Consider the following 23449-nt stretch of genomic DNA (forward strand, 5'->3'; position numbering starts at 1 on the left):
CCCCCCTGGATTTCCATTCGCCCCCACGCAATTTTCACTCGCCAATTGCAAGGGGGCGAGTGGAAATTTTGAGCCCTGGTGTACACAACACCCTGAGGTTGCCATATTGCAAGGTAGCAACATTTTATTTTTCCGAAAGGTTGGAAAAATAATAGCATCTGCAAATCTAAATGCAAAGGTAGCTTTTTTAATCACATAAAATTACAAAATGGCTTGTGTGACAATGATATAATTTATTTTTGTTCAGCTTAAGGCATATGTAAACCCAATCACTAAAGTTTTCTGCACCTTTCAGTTAAAGAATGCCTTGTGATCCTACCAAGGTCCTTGTTCAAGCACTTCCTTTTACGGTGTGCCATCATCTCCCAGTTGTCGCCCTGTTACATGTGCTCTCAGTGTCACTATTGGGAAGCCTATCCAGAGCAGTGATGTACAGCTGACTCTGGAGCAAGTTTATGTAGACAGGAAGTGGTTGAAGGAGGCTGGAGGAGATCAGCAGCATGGAGAAATAATGAAAAAAAGGTGAAAGCAGCATTTTATGAAAAAACATATCCATGGCAAATGTTTATGATACAAAGTGCTTAAGCAAACTAAATGCCATCCAATTAGGGTTTACATCTACTTTAAGTGCTTTAACACAATAACAAACAGATATGGAAGAGTAGGCATTTGTCTTGAATAATTATTTTAAAGGGAAACTTCAATATTACAAAACAATTTCGATCCTTAAATATAACAGGCTATTTATTCCAGCAGAATTCAAAATTTAAGCACACACAGGCATTCTCCCCAAAGTAAATGCATACATGGCAAAACAAAGGTCTGCTCACCTGAGCCTTACTTAGTCCGTGTCCTGAACAAGTCCCTTGTTCCATGTAGCGTTAGGCTGGCCATACACCTTACAATTATCTGCAGATTTTCTGTGGTCAGATGGAAAAGGTGCAACAGATTTCTCCATATACACTTAACTGTGTGGATGGAGTAATCTCCACCTGGGCCAATCTGTTGCACTTTTTCCATCTGGCCACAGAAAATCTGCAGATAATTGTAAGGTGTATGGGTACCTTAAGAATAGTAGCAGTCCAGAAATAGGCTCATACAGTTTAGCCCTTGCAGTCTTAAGGTGCCCGCACACCTTGCGATAATCGTGGGAAATCCCTCGGGAAGCCATGCGACCTCTACTACTGTAAGGTCGCACGACTTTTATCTTACGAACATGTTCGAAAACCCACTGAGAATTGTACGATTTTCGGCGGGTGTGGAGCATGTTCGTAAGATAAAAGCCGGACGGGCCGGTGTGCGCAAGCGGGGCGGGCTTGCGATCATCGCAAGTACGATCTGCCTGTCCAAGATAGGCAGATCGTACGTTTTTTTAATTACCTTACAACCATCGCAAGACAAAAGTCTTGCGACGGTTGTAAGGTGTGTGCCCAGCAGTAGTGCAGCAGCCTTGAGCTTTACAGCTCAGCTTGGCTCCCTGAGTTGACAAATGCAGGCTGCCCACCTCATCTTGGTTCAGCTGAGCTTTATCAGCAGACCTGTCTTGAAGAAAGCTTAACATGGTCCACAGGATTGGGACTCCACCCCATCCTGCCCGTGAGGATTCCCAGTGAAACTAGCCCCAGTGCAGGTTTTAAACAATGGGTAAAAAGACCTAGTTATCTTTACCATATAGACCTTCTGGCTTCATCTTACAATGAGTATTTAAGGAACAGTGTATGGATATACCTCCCATCATACACTTTTTTGGCCAATTTTACAGATTTTACTGTTTCTATATTTCATAGTATAGGCTTAGGGTATATGCACAAAGTTTAAAGAGATATCCAACTAGGAAACCACTTTATAAAAGATTGGAAGAACTTTGTTTCTGATTTTACGTTTTATTGATGCTTCAAAGCACTTAAGTCGTTATCAATGTTCCCAAGCTCAAGTCACTGTCAATCCCTTTATCGCCAGTTTCGGTCCATGTGTGTTGCAACAAGATATAAATATTGTTGTTCCCTTTTATTGTTGCAGAGGGGAGCTTTTCAGAACCTATCTTTAAGCGGAACTTAACCCCAGCAATGTTATGTCCATGTGCTCCTCCTAAACCCTTCTTCTGGGTTTAGGGTCTTCAGCCACTTTGATTGGCTGGGCTGGGTCGTCATCATGGCACCATGGTGTACCGAGAATGTATACTTAGCTGCGCAATGTACATTTTATAGCATCTTGCAAAGAGGAAGGTAAGCAGCATAGATTGCAGAGACATAATATGTCTTTTCTGCAATAACAATCTTTCCTCCTCCAAAGTTTTCAAATCAGGGCTTTAGTTCTGCTTTAAAAAACACTGGTTATGTTATACTCTTTGCATAAACACAAAGCCAAACAGCAGTTTTCTCATTTATTTACCTTTTTTAATGTATTTAATCCTTTTGGTGATTTTTTTTTTTTGATACTTGAATCTTCAGTATATTTTCACAATAAAATGTATTCTGAGCTGACAAATGTAGGGCACCTCTGCTTTATACACATTGCCTTTTTCCATTCTAAATTCTACCTACATCTCATTTGTGTCTTCTAAACTAGGTTCTTTATATTATTATTACTAAAAGTCATACATTTTATTTTAAAGTGGCCAATTTTATAGATGATCTGCCAAGCATATAGCTGAGCAGATCATGCGTGCACTGCACAACACTATCATAGGTATTTCCTATGCTCCTCAGCACCATCTAGAAGTTCTAATGCTGTGCGAACAGTATCTGCCCAATGTATAGCTTGGGGATGCCATTTTCATTTAGAAATCAGCCCCAAAGTGTATATAAAGCTATCCTTATTACATTGTTGTCATTGGAACAAGGGGCCCCCCATTGGAAGATTCCCCTGAGTTCGTGTTTCCCTAGCTTCCTTGTCACAACTGTAATATTTTGGATTTTCCTTTACTGTGCCGGAGGTAATGGGAACCAGGACAAAGAGAGAACGGGAATTTTCCAAACCAGACGTAGGCTGCAATAAAAATCTGGAAAATGTTCCCTACTCCATCCAAGCTAAAAAAGAATGTTTTGGCTGTACAACTTTGTTTTGGCTTTTACTTTAACTGCTTGAAGTCATATGTCTAAGTAACTATGTTATTAATCCTTGCAGTTCATAGCAGTATTCATTGCTTGTCTTTCCCATCGCCTACAGCCAAATGACGCGGTTCCCCCATTGTCTGAATGCTGTTGTATATTGTTTTAGAGGAGGATTTATACATACTCTTGTCAATGTGCAGCCATAAGTAACGATGGGAATGCTGTAAAGCTTGTTTTAATAATTTACCTGACTTGTTGGTTATATGAAAAAGTTTGCTTTTGTGTGCAGCATAGCATGCATTTACTTTGTTATATACTGAGCATATATTTACTGCACCAAGGTTTATAAACACCATTCACCTGTTTGTTAGGGGATTAAATTTGACCCAAATTGTGTTTATATACCCACCAAATTACCTATGACACATGCTAATTAGCCTCATAACTCCAGTTTGAGTAGAAAGCTTTTTAATGTGCATACTTAAGGTGCCCATAGACTGGTCAAATTTCAGCCGTTTTTTAATGTACCGGCTGAAATTTGCACAGTGTTTGGGCCTGTCGGCTCCCTTTCAGCCGGCATTTCTCGATCAGCTGATCGAAGGAGCCTGCTGGAGAATTTTCGAGCGATCAAAGACAGCAACCAATGAGTATTCTGTGGCGGTGGCACCTGTCAAAATACAATGTAAACAGCGGCGATTCCTCGATCAACACGCTGTTTGTGTTGATGGAGGAATTGCGCCAATTTTTTCTGTTCAGCTCGCTACATACATTTATAGAACTTGAAATTGTGAAGTTCACTGCAAGCAGAGAAAAATCAGATAGCATGTTCCCGGACTCACCTGCTTGTGGTACTACAGTAGTCAGTGGCGTAACAATCACCACAGCAACCCAGACAGCCGCTATGTGGCCCGGCCAGATGGCGTGCGGGCGCTTGGGTCACTATGGGATCCTCTGCTGGTGGCTTTCACTGGCGGCTGAAGACGAACACGCCGCTGTTCAGATCACTGACAGTAATCTGTGCAGCAGCGCGTTCCTCTCCACATAGTCAATGAGAGCCAGCAGAGGCGGTGGAGCAGGCTGGACCCGGCAGTGGAGGAGAAGGCGGTGCCCGTGGTCGGCAGCAGGGGAGGAAGTGGGGCCCGGTGACGAAGAAGGAGGCGGGCCCGGCAACGAAGGAGGAGGCGGGGCCCATCAGCGACCGTGGACGAAGAGGAGGCGGACAGGTAAGGAGTGCGACCAGCCCACCTGAGGGTCTATGGTGGGCTCTGCAGGGTCACCCTCAGGTGGGATCTCGAGTGGGCTCTGCAAGGGGTATAACTAGAAATCATGGGGCCCCATAGAAAATTTTGCTATGGGGCCCTGTGATTTCTAGTTACGCCCCTGGTACTAGTAAAAATGATTTAAAGTCTAATTTATTGCCTTTGTATCCTCCTGTAATTCTTACTTTGCTATCCGTAGATGTTATTAAGAGAACTTTTATATAAATGTCCCTATTATTTTAAAGGACAACTCCGGGCTAACAGATAACGTAACCTTGCAATGGGGCTACCCCCACACTTCAAGGGTTAAATGCTTGTTTTGTTTAGGGGCCCAAATAAAGCAGATATACTCACTTGATCTTTGACTCCACTGGCTCACTCCAGGCTGCAGTCCCTGCAGTTTCTTCTACTCTGGGCTCCAGTGGTCTAAGGACTGCTGACATCATCACTTCTTATTTAGGTTCACTGACGTGCAGTATACGTGGGAATGCAGAGGTGGAGAGTGGTAAGCATGAACGCCGTGGGGCCGAGGATCAGGTGAGTAATACAGCTTTATTTAAGTTTCCTAGACAAACAAGTAAAATAAGTGGGGTAGCCCCACTGCAAGGGTTAGTTTTTTTTTCTTTACCCAGAGTTCTTCTTTAAAGCCTAACCCTGGCTAGGGGGTTTGGATTGTGGGAAAAGTTAACACTTCTGCCAGGTTTTTATTTCTGTCTGTTTCTCTTATTTTTTTATTCTTTTGACACCTGGACAAGAAATGGGGAATGTGATTGTTATCTGGACATGGAGGCTGAGGCAGCAATAAAACCACAATTTGTGGCTGGAGTTGAGCTTGCAGCCCTTTAAATAAAACATATGCAAAGATCAATTTTTTGAACAGCCATTGTTTCCACTTCTGAAAATTCTAGGTGCCTGGGCTGTCGAGCTGTTTATCAAGTTTCAGTCACTGACCTGGAACACATATAAAGATCATAAGTCTTTGCTTCATCTGCTTGTAAAGTATGGAATCAGCATGACAGCCAAGTCACTAGTAAAGGGCCAGTTTCCTTTAAACTTGTACTGTGTTCAATGTACATTGTTCGGTGCATAGTGATCTACACACTACAAAGCAGTTTTACCATAAAAATGACCTAACATACATTTTAAGGAAGCAGTTTGGATTTTTTGCTCGGCTTCTGTGCAAATTAAGGGAAGATACTGAGCAGTTCCAGTGCTGTGTCACAGCCACTGTTATAATAAGTGGACCAGTAGTGCCTTTTGTGTGCCGTCATGTTCTGTTGCTGCAGAACACCAGATGTGTTTCTTCATGACAGCAAATTTCTTATCTGTTGCTTTACACGTTCTTCTTTGTGTCAATTACAAAGCACGCTCCGTATAAACACAGCAACTCGCTTGCGCCAGAAAACTTTTAACTGCTTGGTCTTTGCTTTATCTTACAGCTGCAGAAAGTCACAGCTGGCCTTGTTTAGATCAACTGATGTTTTATGGTACAATGTGATAATAATGCTTGTTTGTTCCCATGATGCCATACGGCCGTTATGAAGCTTGCCTTACCTCTGGTTATACTGGTTTTCTTGCATATCTAATAAAGGAATGTGTACAGTAGACATTAGAAATATTATTATTTGTTTTTTGCATGGGTTCTCAAGCTTAAACAGAGGTCATGTCCCCCCATGTAGTAAAAGAGGACCGCCATCCCACAGTTCTCCCAGAGACAAAATCTGCAATTTCATATTTTAAAGCGGATGTTACAGGCCATGCATTCATAAATAATAGTGCTAATGCATGTGTAGGACTGGGCTTTCTCTGGATAAACAACAGCAGGATGGGATAAGATTGAGCTTTCCAATTCCTGCTTGAAGAGTAAGCCCTCCATATTACTACACAGAGGGCTGAAGGTAGAACAAATGTTTTATATCGCTGATCCTTTCCGTATATTTTTATCTAAAGTAGTATTAAACTCTCAAACCTTTTTTCAATAATGACTCCAGATCAAACAAATATACATTGCCCAGCAAAGTATTTCTATATTTTCACCCAAGCACTTAGTTATCATGTTTCTGTACAGCTGGCTCCAACTGTCTCAGCTCAGCTTCCTTGAACTTCTTGTTGAGTACAAGATCACAAGGGACAGAGCAGTCTCCAGCAGCTGTCCATCTAGTACTCCGGAGAAGGGAGGAGTGGAGTGCAGAGAAGTGGTTTGCCTTGCTGTTCCTGTGTGTTTTTGGAGACACAGACAGCTCACTAGCACACACAAGGGTGGCTCTATAGGACCCAGCAAGGGAAATGAGCCATCCTAAAACAGGATATCAGGGCCAGCTCTCAGGGGATTCTGCAGGAAACTAAAACTTTGAAACATCAAGGAGAAGCGTCCATTGTAAGTGATTTCACTTACAACATTTGTTTTTAATATCACTTTAAATTATATTATATATTTTCAATCATTTTTTTAAATTATATTATATTTTTTAAATAATGTTTTTAAATTATATCATATTTTTTGAGGTCTATTGTAGTTGCTGAACACTTATTTCTATGAGCTGTTTTGTTAACAATGTAGATATTACTTGTCTTGCTTTATACCTGCATGTGTAATTACGATGTGGTTCAAAAACATGTTTTTGTTGTTTGAAGCATCTTGTAATATTCTATATTTCACCATGTGGAGAGTTTAACAAGTGTTAGCCTGTAGTGACTCATTCTATTGACAGAGCATGCTGTGTTGTGTAGAATTCAAACCCTAGCACCACTTTTGTTTAACAAGCGTTCAAGAGTAGACATTGAAGTTACTTTTCCTGAGAGTCATGGGGGCAACCATTGTTACTCTTCTTGGGGAAATGCCAGTTGCCAGGCTATTATGCTGAATTACAGGTTTCAATACTTTTTGAGTCACTGACCTGCAACAGGCATGCATGCCAGGAATGTCTGAAGTCCTTCCTTGCATATTCGTTGTGGGTTAGACTTGAAGTCAACCAGCATTTTCAAAATGAGAAGTCGGCAATGGTAGCTGTTCAACGATGGCTGAAACTCAGTCTTTAGTATGATGTAAATAAAACAGATTGCAAATGCTAAAACTGTATTTTGCTGGTTTTCCAAACTTTCTATAGTAGTTTGTATGGGATTTCCATATGAAGATGCATGTATTGTAAGTGGTCTTCTAAATGTGAAGGACTTAGGCATACTATTGTATTAGAACTTGGCATTACAAGAGCCTATGTAAAATTATGCCTCTATTCCTTACAGGATGAATCGGCACAAACCTCCTTGCAGCCATGTAAAGTCCATGTACTAATCCTGGTGCTTCATGGTGGTAATATCCTGGATACAGGCAGCGGAGACCAGACTTCCAAGCAGGGTGACGTCAATACCATCAAATCTGTGTTTGACACCGTAATGAGGGTGCATTACCCAGCGGCATTAGGACACATTACAGTCAGGCTCGTTCCCTGCCCAGCCATCTGCTCAGAAGCATTCTCATTGGTATCCAAGTGAGTCACACTCCTGCACTGAGTCCTTACCTAAAATGTTTGTATTTGTGTCTAATGTTCAGGTATTCCTTATGTGCCTGTCTTGCCTTCCTTTATTGGAAGAGACACTTCCAATAAAGTGAGTATCCAAGTGAGTCACACTCCTGCACTGAATCCTTACCTGACATTTCTGTATTTGTGGCTAATGTCCAGGTATTCCTTATGTGCCTGTGTTGCCTTCCTTTATTGGAAGAGACACTGGATATATAACCCCCCCCCCCTCCCCCTTCGGGTCTAAAGCTGAGAGAGACTTTATACACTTTATGAACAAAGAGGTTTACAGCTGTTTTCAGCTTCAAGGTTTCTCCAGTGTGCAACTGCCCCATTAGCACCATAGTTTTCACAAACTATGGGGGAGTTCCTTTACTGTAAATTTTTCAAAGGTTGAAACAGTCGCAGCCATAACTGTTAACTCTGCAGAACTATTAAGGTTGCTGCTTCTGTGGGCCACTTGGATGTTACTGCCTTTTGTAGCCAGATGTGGCCTACACCCTTATGCCCATTACTACTATTTCAATAAGTCAACTAAATCCTACATGTCTAGTGAGTGTGTGTGAGCAATTGTTTTTCTTACATGATTTTCTGTATGAATCTATTTCTCAGATGCCATATTTTTTTTTTTTGCTCCAATTTTTATTTTATACTTGTATTTATTGCTCAGCATTCAGGAGAGGTATGCTGTCAATATAGAGATAAACTCATGGTAAATGTTGTGAATATCTATCTTTCATGACAAAACAAGGGAATGTGACCTATACAGGCATGTCTGCTTAAAGGAGAACTATGGGATCAGTGTTTTTCCCCATAGTTCTCCTTGGGGTAACGGGAGGACACAAACTAGCGTCCTCCCGTTACCCTAAGCTCAGTATACCGCGAGCTACAGCTCGCGGTATACTGAGACGCTGCACCTGGAGCGGATCCCGACTTAGATGACGGGATCCGCCCAGCTGCGTGAGTGACAGCTGGCTCTGCCTATCTAGAGGCAGAGCCAGCTGTGTCCGTTCCGCCAGTCAGCGCTGGCAGATCGGGGAGAGGGGAATCCAGCCCCTCCCCCTGTCACGGCAGAGAGCCGTGACAGGATCGAGAGGTGAGGGAACCCGGTATGTGTTCTCTCACCTCCCGATCTACTGAGCCGACCTGTGACAGTCTCATTGTCACAGGTCGGCTTAGAACTATGAGGTGAGTGGAAATCACTCATGTCATAGTTCTCCTTTAAAGAACAAGTTATAGCGGGGAAAAAGAAAATATTAGTAACTATGTGATTAATACCTGTAATGATAATATTGCCAAAATTAGTTGCTTTTTTAATTTATTTCACATGCCTTTATTTATATTGCCCTCCATGTTTACACGCAGACCAAGCGGTCCAGCAAAAGTGACTGTTACAGGGTTTTGGACAAAGCATGTGGCTTAAACCTGTTTTCCTAAATGAAAACCCCCAAAAACTGTGTAATTGCTTAAACAGTGTTGGCTAGAATTGGTGCCTACTTATGGTCCATTTAAAGCTGGGTGACAATGCCGCTATGTGATTTCGCTGCAGAATAAAGGAAGCGATAAAGTAATTGATCTACTGGCAGAATCAAAATAAATAACATTGTTAATGGGGGACATAGAAAACAAATGTTGTGTTCATTTTATTGACAGACGCAACATTATTTAAATGTATGTCATTTTTTTATTCTGCTTTACATTTAATTCACCAAGCATACCTTCAGTCCCAAAATGGCGTTTTCCTCCCTGCAACCCCTCCCCCCCTTCTGCAATATATAACAACAACATCATAATCATAGGGAATAGATGAAAAAACCCTTATTTTGGTAATAGTGTCCCTTCATACTTTTTAGCCACCTGTTAAAAACATTTAAAAAAAAAAAAGTTCACATCTAATGCATCTCTCTGCAAAAGGCCACCTCCATATGATATCATGCGCTGTCACATTCCCTGCAGGAATATACTGTAATGCTAGGAATTTGAAAGCGGCTGATGATAGTTTGTGACGCATTAGTAGAGACCTGGATGTATGCAGCACGTATGCTGGGTATAGTTGTAAACAGTGGATAAATCTGAGTCTAACATAAGCTTTCACTCCTCTTCACACGAACAGCTAAGCAAGGAAAAAAAGATATTTTCAGCAATAAAAAGCTGTTTTTCAGTTTGCAGTTCTTAACTTTAATGCCATACACTTTAGGAATCACCTGGTCCCTTTGATAGGCATCAACAGCAATAATCATCCTTTAAACACAGCTGAATGTTGGTTGATGCTGTTGCAGATGCTGTACTCTGGCCATAGGCTGCTAAACTTCTAGCTCCCCTGACATATAAATCTTTTTATAATGTGCTATACTGTGATAACACATTACAGTATGTGTTATACAATAATGTGTAATCACAGTGTGACACACTGTAAACAACTATACGTGGCAAGATTCCTGTGAATCTGGAAACGAGACATCTTCAGATTATGATAATGTCCGATACAAATGCCTATAAAATCTAAGCATTTTGATTTATGGTTTTCTTTATTTAGTTTTGAATTAAGAGTTTAACTATAGCAACTGTTAATCACAAAAATGTAGTGTAGATGCAACATACCGTACTAAACAGGATGCATCTATAGGATCATTAAAACAACCTAAATAAGAAAGGAATCCTGTATAGCCAGCCCAATATTTGAAGATATTTGATCAGTTGCTCACGCAAAACTAAAAAACTTGTGGATCGCCTCTACCTTGGCTTCCTATAATCACCTCTCACCCTAATATGTATTGAACAGAACAAAATAGAAAAAAAGGGTTTTGTAGAGAGATATGAAACCAATGCATAAGGAAAATGTATCAAAATTGATTAAACATACAAATAAATACAATAAAAATAAAACTAGTTGATGCAATTTATAACACTATCCATAAAAATTTGAAAATCCTATGCCCCGTGAGCACAATCTCAGACCAAATACTAATAGTTGAACAGCCATGATTACAGACATTTCATAGATGCAATATCCAGATACATGTCTGACATGATTTGTCCCAAATGCAAATTAGAAAGAAAAAAGGGATGAAAGGATAAAAGCAGTGTTCTGGAATGGGAGGGTCATGTTTTGGTTACAAAGTGGAAAGCAGATTACCTGTAAGTAAATGTGCTTATCCATATTGCAGTTATGGCTTCCAGGATCTGAAGACTTTGTGGTTGTAAGATGGATCATACAGTATACAGGTTAATGCCTTGTTAACCAGGAAGCCATTTGTACAAGCTTTACATCTCCAAGATCGAGAAAAGGCAGCTTCCAATATGCGGCAGTAGTTTAACTGGCTACTTGAGAAATAAAGCAAAAGTACTTTGTACCTTTGTGTGTGTTGTGCCTTAAAGAGATCATCAAGTTCTTAATTCAAGACAGATGTTTTGCAAAGCTAAAAAAAATACTTCATATAGTAGTCTCAATGTGTAATTTTATTAATGTTCATGTTGTATAATTGTATGTAACTAAGTGTAAATAATGTCTGGTAACCAGTTAGGATAGTGTTGATGTGCTTGTTAAACACATAAAAACTGAAGAAAGGGGAAATGGATAGGCATAACCTATAGTAAGGGGCTTCTCTACTTAAATTAATGTTGTACATTACAGTAAATAAAATGATTCCTGGATACTGACTGGTTGCTGTGGCAACATCATCACATTTTAATTCCGCAATGTTTATGGATTGCCTCTTCACGTTTCTTGTGTTTTATGTATCAGAAAGCCACAAGATAAATTATTGGATTGCTTAACTCAAAAACTGTATAAGCAAGCATATGACACAGTTTACTAGTATCATAGTGGTAATAAAGGAATTTTATTTTTCTTCACCAGCTCAACTTTCATACCTATATATGAAAGCAATTCCTAATGACGGGTAACTGATACTAATTGTTATATTTGTGTTTGCAGCTTGAGCCCATACAGTTATGATGAAGGTTGTTTATCTAATAGTCAGGACCACATCCCTCTAGCCGCTCTCCCTCTGTTGGCTACATCATCTCCTCAGTACCTTGAAGCTGTGGCAACAGTCATTCATCGTGCCAACCAGGTGTATGTGGACTTCACAAAGTCACAAGAAGGCATGTCCTTTACCGGGCAGGTAAGTTAAAAATAGGCCTCCTCTTAATGGCCGCTAGAATCAGCTGAGTGATTCTCTGTGTTTTAACAGCACAAGGAAGTCGCTTAGCATAGCAGCTGTATCAGGACCCAGAAGAAGCTGTAGTACACTTTAGTAGTTGTGGCTACTACAGTGTATTACCGGATTCCTGTGGCCCTGCAGGGATTATTATATAGATATCTATATAGATATCTAGATATCTATATAGATATCTATATATATATCCCTGCTGTCCGTTCTTACTGTTCTTATGATCCACTCCTACCACAAAACTGAGGAATGATGAGAGTGGGAGGGGTTATACTACAGCTTTGTTTGCCTATGTTCAATCTCCTGAAGGCAGCAGCATGGCTCTATGTACCTGAGTTACCATCCTAGAAAGAGACCATTTTTTTATTATGGCATGTAAGTTCATGTTTTCAATGCTAATACTGGTGAATCTTCATAAATCAAATGTGCATTGGTGTGTCACAAGAATTTTGTGGTGGGTTTATCAAAAAGTACAACGTAGTCATTTTACATCAAAGTATGCTCTAAGTTATCTTCAGTTAAGGTTTGTAGATTACTGACCAGGAGACGTGTACATGTTAGAACTGAAACATATGAATTGTTATAGTGGCATGAAAGTGAAAAATAAAATATCATTCCAATGTTTATATATGAAGCTTATTATGTGCAGTAGGTGATATTGGGAAGTTTAATCACCATCAAAGCCAAGCACCTCAAAGTTACTTTCAGTCACTTCAACTTTAAATCAATGGAAGTTATTTATCATTAAGAAATTACCCTGAAAGACTCTGTAAGATTGAAATCATTAGGTAATATATCAGGATGCACTCTTTCAAGCACTTAGTAATTACAGACTTGAGAGCATTGCCACAAATGCATTAACACTGTAGCTGAGCCCTATCATAGCGCAATTACCGGAAAGATGTTGCTCTGTGTAAGTTCTATGGGAAATATCGTGTTAACCTGGAATGTATCCATCTGGTTATGTAAGATTATTCCCTCTTGTTTGGAAGAAACTACAATATATTTTGGGAAAGAAGAGACATTGAATCTGGGTTCAATTCTTGTGGTTGTAATAGCCATGGCAAAACTCACAAGACTTGTTCCATGAGAACCACATCATGTGGACTTCATGTGCACTTTCATCAGTACAGTTTATACAGTAACTTATAATACATGTCTTCTCTTTATGTAAGCAGAGTAGTTAGGCTGGCCCAGTAGTAAGTTCCAAACAAGGTTTGGCTTTGCATGCTAGGCTTTTCATTTGATTTGAGATCCTCATCACAATTGCATATTGTTATGACCATCCTGCTAGATAATGCGGCCTCACACATAGTCACTGATTTATTTCTTAAATGGGCTTATAATTGTTACAAATGTACTTTATATGTTGCCCAGTGCTCTGCTGTCACTCGACCCAACAAGCCTTTACAGCAGGGGTCTCAAAGTCATATGTATGTATTTCTGTGTGTGGGTTTGCATTATTGTGTATCTATGTATTTCTGTGGGTGGGGGGAGTGCATTATTGCGTGTGTGGGGGTTGCACTATTGTGTATGTATGTATGTGTGTGTGAGTGTTTGGGGGAATATTCACACCTGTAAGTTTAGGTGTGATTAGAGATTCCTGCGTCAGCAACTTGCATTTACACGCGGTAGCTGTCACTTGTTTAAGTTAATGATCAGATGACAACTGTTGCATGTAAACACCTGCACACCACATGTGATATGATTACAGTTAGTCAGAAAACAATCACTATCCCTGGACACATCATCGATTGATTGATTCCTAACCTCAAATAACCATATCATATACGATTACATGCGGTGTGCCGGCATTTACATGCAGCGGCTGTCACCAGATCATTAACGGGTGACAGCTGCCACTTGTTAATGCCAGATTTGGGATTCCTGCTGCGGGAAAATGAAAGTTCTTGACACAGGAATCCCTAATCACACCTAAACTTACAGATGTGAATGAGTGCCAATTTGTATGTGTGTGCTTTTCCGGTTGGGGGTGTGTGTGCATATTTGTATCTGTGTGTATTTCTGGGTGTTGTGTATGTTTCTGTGTGAATCTGTTGGTCCTATATGATTAAAATTAAAAACTGTAGGGAAAAAACACATATACTGACACTGTGAACACACACGTATACATACTGATATGACACACACACGTATACATACTGATATGACACACACACAGATATACTGACAATATAAACATGCGCAGACATTAACAAGGATACTGTTTATAGTTCACTTTTATTTTGAAGTCTGAGATTTTATAAAAATTTGGCAAGCAGCCCCAAACGGGAGAAGAAAATTTGTCCAGTGGCCCCCGCGTGAATTGAGTTTGAGACTGCTTGACAGGATCATTAAATTAGGCTTTGGCATAATAGCTCTATACAGTATAGTCGTGTCACGCCTGTAAGGACTGAGGTAGCGTGGATCGCAGCTGCGGAGGCTTCTCAGGGTTGGAACTCTGGTTTCACTCTCTCAGTTTTAACAGAGAGTTAGAGTTCCTCGCATCACAGCCTCAGTTTAAATTATATGGCTAATGGATGGGGTTAACTATGCAAGTAAATGGAGAAGTAGTGGCAAATGATAATGAAGAGTATAAATGCAGGAGTCCAATGAGATATCCCCAATCTGGTGGAAGTACAAAACCCCCAATGTAACTTAAGCCTATGCAGGTAACTTTGTAACAGTCCAACTGAGGATGGGTGCAACTGCACTTAGAGTACTTGCGATTTAGTGGAGGTGTCACAATGGAAGCAGTAGAGGCTCCTGGGTGGTATCCGGATCCGGGGTATGCTGGAGGGCACAATCTGGAGGCTTGTGGAGGGTCCCAGGAGACAGCAGGCGTTTCTGGCTCAATATTGGAACGCCATGCTGTCTCGACTGGGCGTTTAAATAGGCCACTGATGGACAGGAGGAGCCGAGGGACGTCTCGGCGCACTTCCGCGTTCCACGGTGGAACGCACGCGGTCCCGAAACCCGGAAATGAGGAGCGTGCGCTTCACCCGGGAACGCAATCGACCCAGCGAAGGAGCGGCTGACCGCCGCTTCCTCCCTCCTTGCCCGCAGGTGACAAGTGGACTGCAACTCTGCTAATGAGCATGCTGCAGCTATGACTATTGAACAAGAGAAAATGTCCCATATGCACCCCAGAGCAGTCAATAGCAGTAGTACGTCATTATAGTCCACCTCTTCTGGTATCCCTCAAATGTAGCTGTTTGGGCCAGGTATCTTATGTAAAAAGGAAAGAGATGAAATAATTCATAGGATTAAGGGTTTAGTACTCCACTAAACTCTACTTTCTGGGCCTACTCTAGGCTTACATATCATTTATTATCTAGTGCAGGTTTGATTTGATTGTTTGTGTCAACACAGACTGAGAATTCATTCCCACACTTGAACTCTTGAGCTTCTTTAAAAAGCATAGCTTATAGACATTAGGTAATCACAAGGTTTGAAGAAATAAATTATTTAAAGAGCTATTCCTTGTTTTAACTATCTCTCAAAATTTGGGTCACATGATTCAGGATAGCTGCTCCGAAATGCAAAAAAAAACAACTGATCTGTGGATGTGTATTACAGCCAGGAAAACAGCTTTTGTTTGTGATGCCTTGCACTTTTCCCAGCAGCCCTTGCATCTAAAGAAAACCTGTCATGGCCATTCTTGAGCTGGATCAACCATGCAGATCAGGAGTGCAAGAGTAAAGTTGGAAGTATTTATCTGCATACTTGTTCTAAATCAGCAACTCTACATATTAAAGCCAGAGGATTGGTGTGACTTTCAGGCAACCAGAATTTTCTGTTCCTCTTAGTAACTAAATATGTAGGTGGCCACAGGTCTTCTTTTGAACAGAACCTTTAATATTCTTCTACCCATGTAAACTGCTCAGAGTGTTTGTGTTGGTAAGTCCTATATATTGGTGACATATAGGAGACAACCAGGGCACAGCACTTAACTGCGCTCACGGGCAACATAAAATGCACATTAAGCAGATTTGCTTTACATGGGCATTGAAGGTATGTAGTGATGAATCACGGGCCAGGAATAAACTGAAAATGGGTTAGAATCAAAGTGCAGTCAGGTCCACTGGTTAACACTGTAAAACAGGGCATTTCAAGCACGGTTTTAGACTTTGGACCAGTTTATCTGCTCAGCGACATCTTTCATCATAACATGCAAATTGCATTTTTGATTTGTGAATTTTCCTTTTTGCTTAACATCGGCTTTGTCAGTGACCACAGTACAAAGCAGTAGTGACAGTCAGCATAAAGAATAAATGAGTTCCCTGACAAAGTTGGTGTACAAATCAGGCTCCAAAATGTAACCAGTGGACATTATACAATAGAGTCAACAGAATGATGAAACAAAGTTGATCAGTATAGATACTACTGGGCCCCTGACAGTCTACCTTTTCACTCTTCTGCTTGGAGCTGTAGCACCTAAAATCTGATCTTCTATTTTCTTTACAGGTGTGTTTAGTTGGCGACTGTGTTGGAGGAATTTTGGGATTTGATGCCTTATGTTACAGCAATCAGACTGTGTCTGAAAGTCAGAATAGCAGCCGCAGAGGAAGCATTGTGAGTGTTCAGGTATCGCATACAATACTGTTTCTATTTGACGAATAGTAGATTTAACATTTGTGTGCTAGACAACTGTTTTTACAGTGCCTTAAAGAAGTCAAACCTATGATGCTTCTGAATCCCATTTTTGACACTTTTCTTTAATATATTTTATTGCAATAGATCACAGTGTGACTCTGGCACTGTATCTTGATGGGACTTGCATATTCATGCAAGGCCCACTGCATGCCACATGAGCACGTGCATGGTCATGTGGCTGTAGTGGTGACATCATATAGTAAGCGGAGTTATAACATGGATTTATGTTCCTTGTCCCACATATGTTGATTATAGAACAATTAAGTAAGTGACAGGATTTGGACTGGCAATGCACAATAGGACCTAGTTGTTTGGAAACAATCTGACCTTTGCCTTGTTTACTTGCTCTGGCCTTATCAAGCTATCGTCTCTTATTGTCTACACAGTAATGTATACAGTACATACTACAGGACAGAGCCTGCCTGTCTGGGTGTGTATCAGAAGACATCACAATTAGTCTAGCCTAATGTTTTGACCTGTCAGCTCCCATGTGAAAATGACAACTACGTTATGATTGTTTAGGCCTCATACATGATTGTGGCAAATTACCAATAGTCCGACAGTCTCTATGAGTAAGACCGGCTTTGTAGTAGACGTGCTGATGCGTAATACATGCACTAAAGGAACAGGTTTTTGGCACTGCACCAAAAAAAGACAATATTGTGTTACTATTCTAACAAATGAGGACTTAAGGGCTTGGCTTCATCAAGTAATATCCTTCTCACAAACAGATTACATTAGATGAAGCCGATTGAATTACTCCATAATAGCACTATGGCAAATAAACATCAAGCCATTCTCTGAAAGCTCATTTGGGATCAATTCATATTAGGAGGCTCATAGGATTTGCAGTATGGAGTTGCTATACATATTCGTACATGAATAAACCTTCAGATACAGATGGACAGATCCTCCATGGGTACATGTGATGACCTTTCTAAAAGATTTAACAGAAGCAGACAGGGTCACTGGACCTTTGTCCCCATAAAATGCTTGCAAGAATTCAAGCACTGTTTAATGACTTTTGCCATCTTAAATCTAAAACTTAAATAGATCATTACAATCGAACGGAAATGAAGCACTCCTTGTGCTTCTGTCCCTTCTTACACAACAATAACAATACATTCACAGTGTATAGATAGATAGATAGATAGATAGATAGATAGATAGATAGATAGATAGATAGATATCTTGCTCTTTGACATTCCTACTTTTTCTTCTAGGATACAGATCTCTTATCTCCAGGTATCAGTGTTAACAACAGTTATTGCTCTAGCAGTTCAAATCTAGAGACTAGTCGACACTTAAGCCGCAGCAACATAGACATACCTCGGAGCAATGGTGAAGACCCAAAGAAACAGCTTCCTCGTAAGAGAAGTGACTCCTCAACCTATGAGCTGGACACAATAAAGCAGCACCAAGCTTTTCTCTCTAGGTATGTGTGTATACACAAATGGCTTTGCTAAAAGAATGTCTATAAATGTAGATTGCATGTGGTCATTTATATTTGTTTTCATAGGTCAGTTGTGCTATTATTTTTTACATTTACTGTAGCTATGGGCTTGATGCCTAAGGCCTCTTATATGTAGGATGGCTTAGTCAATGTGGCCTTCTGCCAGAAGAAATTCTCTTTGATTTGAATTAAATATCTTATCTAAAAAAATAGATAGTTATTTGAAGATATGTTGTTCATATAAAATGATGTTGAAATCAATCACAAGAGGACATTATAGGTAAATAGCCTTTTACCTATTTATAAAGTTTCTTATGCCAATCCTTAGTGTGGCCATACAGAGTCATATGGAATATGAAGCTATACATATAGTAATAAAGTAAATATAATTGAAATGTACTGTTGATCTAGAAGAAAGCAAAACAAATACTTCCCTCAGCTGTTAATGTATCATTCATTTTTGTCACATAAATTACCTGGATCAGTAACCGTGATAAACCTGTTAATTGTGGTCAGAAAGACATCCAGTTAACATTTGAACTGCCACCGCATTCAAGCAGTATATTATTTGTTTTTTTGGGTTTAAATACACTTTAAAGTATTCAAATACATGAGAGGTCTTTCAAGTCTAAGGGTAATGGTAATGTAATGACTGTAATAATGTAACGTTATTTTGGGGTTAAAAATATGCATGTACGCTACTAACTAAGAATCGATAATTCTGGCGCATTACAAAACACTTGTTTGGCCTCTTCTGGAGTATGCAGTTAAATTTTGGTCACCGATCCACAGAAAGGATGTCCTTGAGCTGGAGAAAGTCCAGAGAATGGTGACGAAACTAATAGAGGGGTTAGAAGGCCAAAACAATGAGGACAGATTGCCAACATTAAACTTGTACACACTGGAAAAGAGGAGATTAAGAGGGGACATGATACTAATGTACAAATTGTTTAATGGGGATGGTAGACTCAGTAATAGACTGTTTACTGTTAGTCTACTCAAGAAGATAAGAGGCCACCACATGAAATTAGAAGAAATATGGTTTCATTTTAAACAGCAAAGGGGATTCTTTTTTGTAAGAGCAGTAAAATTGTGGAGCTCTCGTCCCCAGGCAGTGGTATCAGCTAAGAGTATTGACTCATTCAAGAACCATTTTAATGCTTCCCTCACATACATACACATATTCACGTAGGTTGAACTTAATGGACCTGTGTCTTTATTCAACCTCATTAACTATTTAACCATGTAACCTGCCAATGCTCAACCAATCTGCAATGAAAGTGGTCTTGAAATAGTACAGTACCATGCAGTATTTCCATAAAGCATCTCTGTTTGTTTCCAGTTTACATGCAAGTGTCCTCAGAAATGATCCTGGGTCTCGAAGGTCAAGCAGCTCTACAATGCTGGATGGAGGCAGCATTGGAAAGTTTGACTTTGAGATTACAGACTTCTTCATGTTTGGCTCTCCTCTTGGACTAGTGTTGGCTCTGAGGAAAACAGTGATTCCAGCCCTTGACAGTAAGTATGATATAAACATACTAATGTAGCTGGACTCCCTGATGTATTTGTATTTCAAATGGAATGTAAAAAGATCAGTCAAAAATGAAAAAATCCAGTATTGTGTATGATGACTAGATTTTCCCAGGCTGCTGCCTTGAATTAGCATTGCATTTATTCATGTAAGGGTTTTTATGGTAAGACAGTACTTTGCAAGTATTTTTAATATAGCTCTAGTATACTTATTTCTCATCGGTTTCCAATTACTGATACTGCTGATGTCTTTGGAGATTTGCATCCAGTATAATAAAGAAGTGAAAATGGTAAAAATGTGCACTGAACTGTACTGATTTGTAAATCATTGCCCCATGTACAATGTCAAATATATAGTTACAAATTAAACCAGTTTGTAATGGTATTAAAAGGTATCTTTACAGTCTTCATCCAGCCATGGTATACTAAAACCATACAGCCAAAAATTCAGTTTTTATTGCAACAGTATCAACAGTACCTCTTTTCATGTTCAGATGCCACAGAATTTCCATTCCCTCCACTCATGTGATTGGCTTTCTGCTTTTCCCAGTAGTCTACACAGAGATTCAGGTCACATTACAGGCATTCTCTGCAGCATGGGCTTCAACTATCTCTTATGCTTCAAATAGCAATGATAAACTGATTATAATTATGGGATTATAGTAAAGGCAGGACTTCCCACTTAGCACAATGTTTTACTGGCAAGGCCTACATCAACTTCTAATACAATGCAGGCAAGGCCTAAAACACAGACATAGTTTAAAATGTGTAACAGAGTTTGCTAAAGTCAGTGCAGTATATACTGTATGGCAGACCTGAAAAGTATTGTGTTCTTGTGTTTCCACAATAACGAGTACTTATCCTTCTGGCTTTATAATGAATTTGACCTTGCCATTGAATAATTCTTTTCCTATGCGATACTCATCCTGTGAATTGTCGTTTGTCATTTTCAGTTTACCAGCTCCGACCTGGTTGCCAGCAGGTTTACAACCTCTTCCACCCAGCTGATCCTTCTGCCTCACGTGTAGAGCCACTTCTAGAAAAGAAGTTCCATCTGCTGCCTCCCTTTAATATCCCTCGATACCAGAGATTCCCTTTGGGAGATGGCAACTCCGCCCTCTTGGGTAAGTGGCGACTTTGTCACCAGGTTTTCTTAGTATGTTTGTAACAAGATAAGCAAGTGTTTGCGCCTACATACAAGATGATGTGTAGCAAAGCCTAGAATTAGCTGTGTATACAAGCAGTTAGCTTATGACTTAATACTTGAGTTAAAGCAAAAGGATATAGACTATATTCAGTACTGGTTCATAGGAGCCCTCTCATAGATACTTGCTTATCGTTAGTGCCAACTAACTGGACATAGCTTTAAAAAAAATAACTGAGAAAACACAGCCAGCAGCTAGACAATACGAGATCTGTTTTGCCTTAAACATTTATTAGCTACAACTTTCTCCTGATCACCAGTAAGTAGGGTTCAAAACCTAAATGGTAGTTATACCACAGCCTAAACAGAGTGAAGACAGTCATTTTTGCCGGACCAAGCGGTTTATTCATTCCTAGCACTAGGGACAAGCGTGAGGGTCTGGGTGAGCCTTCTGTTTGCTTTATAACTGCTTCTCTCCCCATTACAAGTCTATGGGTTTGCAAAAGCAGTTCATGTTCTTCAAATATAGTTCAACTGCACCTGCAATTAATCCTGAGTGATCTCAGAAGTGTCTCAAACTAAGGCCTCATTCACACTGGAATCGGCCGGCACGTAAAGCTCCGTGCTGCGTGCAGGGCCGTATCGGGCAGCTCCCGGGAAGGACAGATTAGTACACAGCCCCCGTCCTTCTCTATGGGACTACGTGGCCGCATGCCCCCTGCGCTCACCTCAAGTGCAGGTCCATAGGGGTGCAGGGCGGGTAGAGAAGGGCAGGGGCTGTGTACTAATCAAACGCAGCACCTGTCCTTCCTGGGAGCTGCCCGATAAGGCCGTGCACGCAGCACAGAGCTGTACGTGCGGGCCGATTACAGTGTGAATGAGCCCTTAAGGTCAAAGGTATGCTACATTTATCTATCAACACCCATCTTCACAGGCCCTTAACCTGGCCATACACAAGGGAATGTTTGGACATATTTGAGACATTCCTCTTTTCCTAACATACACATTGATTCTTCTGTTAATGTTGGGTGAGCTTTTTACTGCCCACAGGATGGACCAGGTGTACCAGCTCTTCTGCTGTATCAACAGAGATTAAAAATGAAGTTGTGGAAATTTCCAGACCTTCGAGTCTCCAAGAATGGCATTGCTGATATTTTGAGGGCCAGTCAGATTGATCCATGAATGTACCAGCGTTCTTACATGCAGCTGTATATGTGTTCAGGCCAACCTAAATTCTCTATACAGGGCTTGAATTTTGGCTGACTCCACCTGAATCAGCTGAAATTTGAGCTGCCACTGGCTTTGCCCGACGCTCAGCATCGTTAGCACCACCCCGCTAAACAAGACTCAACTAAAAGATTGAAGCCGGGTGTAAAATTGTTGGGCAAACAGCGACTGCAACCGATCAGATGCAGTCACTGTTTGGGTATTCAGACAGCAGTGGGTATCCACTGCCTAAATACAATAGCTGGCAGGGGAATTCCTCCATCCATGCTCTTGAGCATGGATGGGGGAATCAAGTAAAAAAATTTTGTTCAGCCCCTATACAATCTAATCTTTATCCAGTTTTAGAGCTGTGCCCAGTCTAGTTTTTTTATTAATTGGATTTCTGTTCTTTCTTGTAATCCACCATGATGACCAATATGTACTGAATTGTAAAGGACACCTGTTCTATGAGAAATACATGGGTTGTTATTACTCACTTCTTTCTGTAAATGCTGGTTGACTGGCAATGATTTGAGTAAAGTATGCAGTCAAATCAGAAAACTGCTTATTCCAGCTCAGAAACCTTTGCAGCTATTAGATCAGCATGGTAGCCAGTCAACTAGCATTTATAAAAAGAGGATTGGAGAAGAGTTAGAGCCGTTGTCAGGATTTTATTGCAACGTGTGTCCCTACTGGGAAGATTTGAGGACAGAAAGTGTAGGGAAATCTCTCCAAAAGGGATACAGGGATACAGACAGCAACAAAAACACATTTTAGGTAGAACAGGGAAGGCTCAGCACTTTTGACAATGTTTTTATTGGTGCACCTGCCTTCCTGACCTGGTTCCTGCCTTCCTGCCCTTTTCTGGTATGTAAGGAAAATATCCCCAATGGGGGTCTCAGACAGAAGTAAAAACCTGATGGGATTTCAGTCCTACCGTAAGTCGTCTTAAAAAAAAAAAGACACCCCCAGCTTTACCTCTTTCATTTTTCAGATAGTGGCCGATCATTACTGCTGCACTGAAAAGCAGTTATGTAATGATTTGTGAGCGCCATTCAGAGGAGACAGGAGTGATGATGCATGGCCAGGGGACCTGTCCTTGGCAGCCTGGGCTCAGAATTTTTTTTAGCTGGAGTTCATATTTAATAGGTGCAGAATAGGCTATTTTTTTGTGTTGTCTTAAGCTGGCCATACACCTTACAACCATCGCACGACTTTCGTTGTGCGATGGTTGTAAGGTCATTAAAATTTCGTACGACCTGCCCATCTTGGACAGGCTGATCGTACTTCCGATGATTGCAGTGCTGAGCGGGCAGTGTGCGCTTGCGGCTTTCATCTGCCAAGCACGCTACCAACCCGCCGAAAATCGTACGATTTTCGGCAGGTTTTCCAGCGCGCTAGGAAGATGAAAGTCGTGCGACCGTACAGTAGATGAGGTCGCACGCTGCCCATACA

At 40.6% G+C, this 23449-nt stretch overlaps 1 protein-coding gene across 1 annotated transcript in view; it reads left to right on the forward strand.

The window, feature by feature from the left end:
* The window catches only part of PITPNM2 (phosphatidylinositol transfer protein membrane associated 2), a 264382-nt gene that overhangs the window by 206770 nt on the left and 34163 nt on the right, over positions 1-23449 (forward strand). The window contains exons 10-15 of the mRNA XM_018556846.1: positions 7556-7800; positions 11768-11957; positions 16473-16592; positions 17885-18096; positions 19457-19632; positions 20598-20768. Coding sequence (XP_018412348.1) covers positions 7556-7800; positions 11768-11957; positions 16473-16592; positions 17885-18096; positions 19457-19632; positions 20598-20768 — 1114 coding nt within the window. The remainder of the gene's footprint in view (positions 1-7555; positions 7801-11767; positions 11958-16472; positions 16593-17884; positions 18097-19456; positions 19633-20597; positions 20769-23449) is intronic.

The sequence above is a fragment of the Nanorana parkeri genome, unplaced genomic scaffold (assembly GCF_000935625.1).
Source record: "Nanorana parkeri isolate BGI_ZX_2015 unplaced genomic scaffold, ASM93562v1 scaffold13, whole genome shotgun sequence".
NCBI lineage: Eukaryota > Metazoa > Chordata > Amphibia > Anura > Dicroglossidae > Nanorana > Nanorana parkeri.